General features: G+C 37.8%; 1 protein-coding gene across 8 annotated transcripts in view; it reads left to right on the forward strand.

The window, feature by feature from the left end:
* The window catches only part of LOC125253926 (R3H domain-containing protein 1), a 49,008-nt gene that overhangs the window by 33,652 nt on the left and 6,372 nt on the right, over window positions 1–8,984 (forward strand). For 5 of the 8 annotated variants that reach the window (XM_048168184.1, XM_048168236.1, XM_048168195.1 and 2 more), the window contains 5 exons: window positions 619–897; window positions 1,083–1,243; window positions 2,043–2,123; window positions 5,591–5,833; window positions 6,108–6,225. In XM_048168184.1, the coding sequence (XP_048024141.1) occupies window positions 619–897; window positions 1,083–1,243; window positions 2,043–2,123; window positions 5,591–5,833; window positions 6,108–6,225 (882 nt within the window). The remainder of the gene's footprint in view (window positions 1–618; window positions 898–1,082; window positions 1,244–2,042; window positions 2,124–5,590; window positions 5,834–6,107; window positions 6,226–8,984) is intronic. The other 3 variants (XM_048168202.1, XM_048168219.1, XM_048168228.1) reach the window with 3 other exon arrangements.

Below are 8,984 nucleotides of genomic sequence, written 5' to 3' on the forward strand. Positions count from 1 at the left end.
GGATCGCTCCTCATGCCCAGTTACATATGAACAGCCCTCCGAATGATCACAAATTGTATTGCTGTTAACCATCAGTGGTTTCATCTATGTATAAACTCATTAGATTAGATTTTTATTATTATTAAATATTAGTCACTACTAGCAAGAAATCCCATTTGTAAATTTAGTTTTATTTATTTTAATTCCTAACAAAAAAGTCACTTCCTAACAAAAAGTCACACAAGTGCAGACAGATTTATATTTTGTTTACATTTATTTTAATTTAATTTTTATTCTAATCAAATTTTTATCAGTAGTAGTAGTAGTAGTAGTAGTAGTAGTAGTAGTAGTAGTAGTAATGAATAACCATTTATTAATAAAAATATTTGATCAAATTGATTAATAATAAAACAAAATGAATTCATTTAAAAATTCTGATTATTGAAAAGAATATCTGTAGGAACCATCACTAGATGAATCTTTTTTTTGGCATGATTTTTATTTGGACCACCATGCATGCTTCTGTTTCCTCCTTCATATCTGTTTTTAGCCCCGCCCATCATCCCCTCTTCATTCATTACCTCATCTCCCACCTTGTATATGCCAGTAAAAACTCTTTCGCTCTTCACCCTCCTTCAGGTTCAGACTCTTCTAGTAGCGTAGGTTCCTCTTCTGGGTCGCTCTCTCGGCCTGCTCAGCTGCCGTTACCCGCCCCCGTTCTACCCCAACCCGGTCGGGGCTTCACCGTGGCCCCTACGGCCCCTCTTCCGGCCGCGCCCATCGGGGGCAGCGCGCCCACCCCGGCCTCTCAGAGCGCAACTACTAACTGTAACATTAATACTAACGCTAGCTTCTACATTGTTCCTCTGGACACCACCGCCATCCCACCAGGCAGCGTACTGCTCAATCCACAGACAGGTGGGTACCTCCTGACCAACATTTACTTCAAGGGATGGAGGTTACGCTGCGTATTCGCGATACTAACTCTTCTTGCTAATTCATTGTTGAGTGAATGAAGTAAGAATTTGAATTTAGCTGTTTTGCTCTAGTTTGTTGCATGTTTGTTTTTCTAATTGCATTTGTTTGTTTTTTGTCTCATACAGGTCAGCCTTTTGTTAACCCTGATGGCAGCCCGGTGGTCTACAACCCCGCTATGACATCACAACAGGGGCGGGGCCAGCAGCCCATGTCTCTCCCGCCCCCTCCTCCTCCGCCTCTTCCTCCTCCCCCTCAACCTCAGCCAGCCAATCACCTTTTAGCACAGGTCAGGAAAAAATATATATTATATATTATAGATTTAGTTTTATTTTTCTATTTTTTTTAATAATATTTTTGTATTTAAATAATTTTTCATTGAATTTAGTTGTTTTATTTTAATAAAATTAAACTGATATCATTTAGTTTAATGAATCTTATTATATATATTTCTTTTTAAATATATTTAATTCATTTTTTATTATTTAATAAAGTGTTAATTACATTTTTTCCATAACATTTAACTTATATAGTCAAAGAAATATTTAAAATATTGGTTATTGGCCATAAATTGTAAAATAACAATCAGATGTCACTATCCCTCAAAAATGTCAGACAAAATGAATCATTACTTAATTTTTATTACTGATTTATAATTAATTTATTTTTTATTATAATTCTCATTATTGCACTTCTTTTAGTTATTTTTTCTGTTTCATTTTATACATGTGAAAGTTAGTTTATCGTATTGGTTATTGTTCATAACAAAGAAATGTTATTATATAATTAAATATAGTATTATGTTTTGGTAATGTATAGTTTTAATCAGTGATATAGCGGACATTCATCGCTTAAGGTGCTAGCAAAATTGCGTTTTGTAATCTCTTATTGTTTAATGATTTTTTAATAATCAGAACGTTGTCATATTTGCTTTATGTTACTGCTCTATGACGTGACGTCCGTTTTCATTCATTGTCCTTCTTTTCCATTCAGTGCTGTTTTGTTCTCTTCCTCTTTGTCGTTGTCCTCTGATCCTGTCGTTCATCCTCTCTTCCTCTCTCTCTCTCTTTCTCTCCGTGTCTCTGCAGTCGTCTGCTCAGCCTGTGCAGTTTGCTGCGGTTTCTTGTCCTCCTCTCCTGCCTGCTGCTTTCACTCAACAATACACTGTGGTACTTCTCTCTTCCTTCACTAGCACTCCATCATAGCACCTGTCCTTCTGTAAACTTCACTTTTCTCTTCCCTCGATTTATTAAAGAGGCCATATCTTGGAGAGCATGGAAAAAGTTCTTTTGTAGATTTGAAATAAAAGTTCTATATATATGATACGTATATACAGTTGTGAATAAAAAAGTTTTAAATCATTAATTTATTTACTCTTTAATTTATTTTTACATTTTAAATGTTATAATTTTATTTATTTATTTTATTTTTAGATTATTGATTTATATAGATTATATTATTGTATATATTATAATAATTAATCTAGTAATTTTTTCTTGTTATTTTGCTAAGTGAAATATACAATACCAATAAATATTATTATAAAAGTGTAGAATATGGCCCCTTTAATACTTTGTCCCTTTTCTCCCTGTTCTTTTTCTTTCTTTTTCTTTTTTTTTTTTTTTGAAGGGAGGCGGGGTTGTTTATTAACTTCCATATTCTGTTGACATCCAGTTTCTGATCTCAGTGTGTCACAGGATACCAAAGAAACTCTATTCTCGGTTTATGTCTGTTCTGTCAGTTTTATTGATTAATATCTCCAAAGTTTCAAAACGAGACCCTTGTGAGTTGATGTACCCAGCGGAGCCTATTGACTGAATTGGGTCACTTCTGTCATATATCTCACTGTATGACCTGTTTCTACCAAATATAACACCCTCATTAACAAATTCAGACCACATCAATAATTAACGACACCAGATGTTGTTACTACTTTAATAAAAAGATTTCTGGCAGTGGTGATGCCAAGCAGGGTCTCTGGTCCTGGTGGATGAGGGGCCGGACTTTAATCTGTGCTGGTTTTTAAAACTTAAAGTCCTCAATGTGATGCCCTGGTTTAGTTTTGATAGACTCCTATCTCATGACACCTTCAGCATGTGATCCACTTCAACTTTTTAAAAAATTTCTCCTTTTGTTGCGTAATCAAATGAACACAGACTCTTGGGTTTCAAATGAGAGGGTTTTCATGATTTCCTCCTACATAGCTGTGATAGTTGTCACTTTTTTCTTTTAACATCTGTTTAACTTATAACATGAAAGTAAGGTTAATAATATAACTTAGATTACACATTTTTCAGTTTTACTCAAATTAGGGTGATGCAAAAATGAGTACACCCCACAACAAAAACTATCTAGTACTTTGTATGGCCTCCATGATTTTAATGACCGCACCAAGTCTTCTAGGCATGGAATGAACAAGTTGGCGACATTTTGCAACATCTATCTTTTTCCATTCTTCAAGAATGACCTCTTTTAGAGACTGGATGCTGGATGGAGAGTGATGCTCAACTCTTCAGAATTCCCCATAGGTGTTCGATTGGGTTCAGATCAGGAGCCACTGAATCACTTTCACCCTGTTCTTCTTCAGAAATCCAACAGCGGCCTTAGATGTGTGTTTAGGATCATTGTCATGTTGGAAAAGTGCACGACGACCAAGAGCTCGGAGTGATGGTAGCATCTTCTCTTTCAGTATAGAGCAGTACATCTTTGAATTCATGATGCCATCAATGAAATGCAGCTCCCAACACCAGCAGCACTCATGCAGCCCCACATAAGGACACTGACACCACCATGTTTCACTGTAGGCACCATGCATTTTTCTTTGTATTCCTCACCTTTGCGACAGCACTCAGTTTTGAAGCCATCAGTTCCAAAAACATTTATCTTGGTCTCATCACTCCAGAGCATAGAGTCCCAGTAGTCTTCATCTTTGTCAGCATGGGCCCTGGCAAACTTTAGGTGGGCTTTTTTTGTGCCTGGGCTTTAGGAAAGGCTTCTTTCGTGGACAGCACCCATGCATGCCATTCCTCTGCAGTGTACGCCGTATTGTGTCACGAGAAATAGTCACCTCAGTTTGGCTTTCTACTTTAGATAACTGCAGTGAACTTGCATGCCGATTTTCTTCAACCCTTCTCATCAGAAGACACTCCTGTCGAGGTGTTAACTTCTGTGGACGACCTGGACGTCTCTGTGAGATGGTTGTAGTTCCATCTTTTTAAAATTTTTGTACCACTTTTGCTACAGTATTCTGACTGATAAGTAAAGCTTTGCTGATCTTCTTGTCGCCTTCATTTTTATGGTGTAAAGAAATTATTTTCTTTCTCAGGTCTTGTGACGTTTCTCTTCCATGTGGTGCCATTGCTGACAGCATGAAATGGAAAGGGGTTTTAACACCCTTTTATAGTCAGTTGTCTGCTGGACACCTGTCTAAAGGCCTGTACACACCAAGCGATTTTCACTGGCGCAGAGTGAACATGCAAATTCACTCCCTGACAGTATGTGGCGCTTGTGCTTAATGGTAGTGCAAATAAACATATTTATGAAATAGACATTCTCAACTGTATTTCTTGAATTTAAAAGAAAAGAAAATAAAAACAGTAAAAAATATAGAAATAATTGGTGTGGCCAAGAACTGGCAGAGCACTCATAGCGTGCATCTCAATCAGCTCCCTAGTTCAGTAGTCAGGGCACTGATCAGGGAATCGGCCACACGAATCCCTGATCCACGATGCACGACCTAGGAAGCTAGGTAGCTGTTTGAGATGCAGGGATAGTTTGTAGGGGTCTTACCTCATCTATTTACTTTCTCTTCGTCGTCTTGGTATCAGTGTGTGCTAGGTAAGACCGTTTTGTGCTTGAGCTCCACCAAGTCGCATTTTACTGTAACTTCTGCAGCTCCATGCACATGAATAAAAGTGCCAATCTCATTGGCCTGCCAGTTTTTAATGCGGTGCGTCAAACCAGAAAAATGAACCTGAGGCGTTTTTTTTTTAAAAATGACGCTTTTACGTCTGGTGTTTTTCGCGTCGATGTGCACTCTCACATTGGCGCCCTTTTAGTCGCGAGGCGTTAAACGTCTGCGATAATCACGCACGATATTCGTCCCGGTGTGTACAGGCCTTTATGAATAATTAGACTCACCTGTGGTTGAATTTTTGTTAAATTAGACATTTGTAGTCTAAAATTTAGCTTTGCTCCAGAGACTTTCAGTGGGGTGTACTCATTTTTGCATCACACTAATTTGAGTAAAACTGAAAATTTTGTTCTCCAAGTTATATTATTAACCTTAATTTCATGTTATAAGTTAAACAGATGTTATATAAAAATTGGTCTTGTCAACATTTTGGAAATTGTTTTTGTGTTCATTGAGATATTGTTTAAATTGTTACTTTTCAAAGGGGGTGTACTCATTTACGCTGAGCACTGTGTGTGTGTGTATATAAAGTTTTTAAATATGTATAAATTTAAACTATCTATAGTATTTCTCACACAAATACTTTTAAAATCTTATTTAAAATAATGTGTATTATTATGTATTTTTATTTAGTTAGTAGTTAGTCACTTGATGCTGGGCTTCAGTCTTTTAAAGTAAAATTGACATGTTTTTGTGTGTGTGTGTGTTTGTGCATTAAAACAGCAACAGGACAGTTTAAATGCCCAGTTCAGCCAGATGAATCTAGTTCGTCAGCCTTCAAGTGACGCTCCAGACCCCCACACAGGCCTCTACCCACAATCCCTGGTGCTCCAGAACCATCCGTCCACCGGCTACATGCTTCCATCAGCAGGACAGCCAATGAGTGGCCACGCCTACCCCCATCCCACACCCGTCAATCAACCCGTCCTACAGCCACACGGATACATACAGCAGCCCATGCAGCAGGTATAAATGCATGTTTATGGTGCATTATAACTTATTATTTTTGACTTTAGAAAAAAAAAAAAAAAAAAATATATATATATACGTTTTTGAAATGTGTGTATAAATGCAGATCACATTTAAAATGTAGATTTTTTTATATATATATATATATATATATATATATATATTTAATTTATACTTGTGCAGCAGGAATAAACAGACATTTATGGTACATTGCCTGCATGATATGACCACAGACGTGTGTGTGTGTGTGTGTGTGTGTGTGTGTCTGCAGGTGTCGGCGTGTTACTGTGCTCCGGGTCAGTACTCGCACTCAAGTCAACACTACAGAGCAGTGACGCCGGTACACTACAGCGCCCCCCAGAGTCAGACACTGCCCCCGCAACAGACAGGTACAAACGCAGCTTCCACACGCTCACTACCTTGTTCAGTTCTGGGCAGTAGAAACAGGGCTTTGTGTCGGTGTGTTCTGATTGGAGCGCTGGGAGACGGGGCCGTGTCACTGTATGAGATTCGTAGTCATTCTCACAGTGAACCGGTCTCTTTTCCCAGCCCTCACTCCTCAGCTCTGACTTTTCCCCTTTGACCTCTGATGCCCCCACTCTTCTGCTATCAGATTTTTGTTACCGGACATTGTCAATACAGTCATAAATCACATTTAAAATCAACAGAACTTGAGCCAGAGTGCTGTACAGCAGAAAACAAACAAATCAATAAATTAGTGATTCATTACCCAATCACCAAAGGCTATATTCATTACAAACAATACATAAATATTTATTGCCATAACACCAAAAGTTATATTGATGACAAACAAACAAAAAATAAATAAATATTCATTACACCATCACCAAAGGCTATATTGATTGAGGGGGAATAAATAAATAAATATTCATTACCCCATCACCAAAAGCTATTTTCATGACAATAAATAAATAAATACTGTGAATAAATAAATAAATGGAAAAGATCAAAAATGAAATGTTACATGTTGAAAATTAAAGTTAAAATTTATTGAATGTCAATTTTGTCTTTCTACGAGTGTATTTTTAGTGTTTCCAAAAACAAATCAATTTTAATGATTTATTGAACTAAATTATATTTCATTATTTTTATCGAGTTACAATTATGAATTCACCCCAAGGATTTATAAATATATAGCTAATTGTTATTATACTAGGCATCAAGTGACATAATTGCCATAGTTTTTTATACAACATAGTGACATGCTAACAAGCTCTCAGAGCACCTTAGCAACAACCACATAGCAACACCATGGTAACCATGCAGTGCAGAGTGGGCAAGATCACTCGCATTTCCTTCTGAAAATGTAAAAAAGTGGTTAGAAATGAAATTGGGCATTTAGTTTCTTTAATGGCTGAGTTTTTTTCTGCTTTGTGAAGATATGGATGTCTCGTTTCTAACCTTTAAAGGGCACCTATTATGCCCCTTTTTACAAGATGTAATATTGGTCTTGGGTGTCCCCAGAATGTATTTGTGAAGTTTCAGCACAAAATACCCCACAGTTAATTTATTATAACCATTTGAAAATGTCATTTTTGGGGCCTGTTTTAAAAAGAGCTGTTTTGGTGTGTACCACCTTAAATATAAATGAGCTGCATATCCCCGCCCTGCCTTTGGATGAGGGCGTAACTTGCATACCTATGGCAATAAACAGTCGGTAGAAGCAGAATGGCTGAGAGTGAGAGACCCGCTGTTTTGTATGGCATTCAGCCGTACATGTTTGAACCGGAATCAGACCCAGATGATGAAGAGACTCCGGCAGAAGAAACACAATTGAGAATGGAGCAGGACGTCTCTGAATGGTTATTTGATACATTTATGTACTTATAGAGTTTTAATCGCGTCCCCTTTGCAATTATGGATGTGCAACACACACACACACACACACACACTGTGATAACGTTCGCGCAATTTTTTGAAACTACAAACACAAATACTGTGATAACGTTTGCTAAGTAAACATACACAGTTTTTAATACAATATCTTTAAAAAATATATATATACGTGTGGATACACACTATACAAACAAGGTTTAAATTATATACACAGACATTCTACGACGACGACAACAACTTTAGACGCATTTGTTATTGAATTGGCTGACATCGACTGAAATGACTATTTGCTCAAAAAACATTAAATACACTTACTTCTTCTGGAGGTGACGTTGGATCGCAAACAGTAGGCAACGATCCACACTTGAGGATTAACTTTGAAGCAAGACCTGCTTTGAATTGACCCTCGTTCTCAAAACAGTCAGTCAAAAAATGATTCGCGCAAACATAAACGTATTTTGGAATTTTGAGTGGCGCCTTTCTTTCGTAAATAAAATCCATCCACTGCGTTTTCAGTGGCTCTGATGTCGGAAGTAAGTGAAAACTACTATGTTCATTATTACATCCCACAACAGAACACTTATGTTTCTTAGGAGACATTACCGGCTGTCGTTGAAACAATGGAGGATGGTTGACAGATCACCAAGGGCGGGGTCTATGCCAAAACCAGATTGTCAATCAAACCACGTGGGTGGGGCTTAGCGCAATTCTACGTCACAGTGAGAGCAATCTTAGAACAGGGCGTTCTGAGACAGTGCTTATGAATTATTGAGATTGTAAAAAAACCACTGGGTGGATTTTTCTCATTCTAGGGTGGTTTTGCTCACACACTGCCAACACACATTTATGGTCAAACACCATGTAAAAGTGAATTTTGCATAATAGGTGCCCTTTAAGAACTGGGGAGAAATGAAAAGGATTTAGAGGTTTTTAGAGTGTGTGTGTGTGTGTGTGTGTGTGTGTGTGTGTGTGTGTGTGTGTGTGTGTGTGTGTGTGTGTGTGTGTGTGTGTGTGTGTGTGTGTGTGTGTGTGTGTGTGTGTGTGTGTGTGTGTGTGTGTGTGTGAGAGAGAGAGAGAATAAATCACATCTCGTCCACAGTGACATTGAAAGAGCCCCTTTCACAAGCACTTTAGTCTGATGGGGGGTGGCTTGTATGGTCTAAATCGACAGGCTTTTATTCTCTTCACTTTGGCCTTGCAAGGGCAGGTAAAAATAGCCGTGTACTCACGCACACAGAGGAGGAACGAGCCATCCGTTCATCTGTACTGGATCTGATGAGAGCTGAAGTTA

This window comes from Megalobrama amblycephala, linkage group LG2 (assembly GCF_018812025.1).
Source record: "Megalobrama amblycephala isolate DHTTF-2021 linkage group LG2, ASM1881202v1, whole genome shotgun sequence".
NCBI lineage: Eukaryota > Metazoa > Chordata > Actinopteri > Cypriniformes > Xenocyprididae > Megalobrama > Megalobrama amblycephala.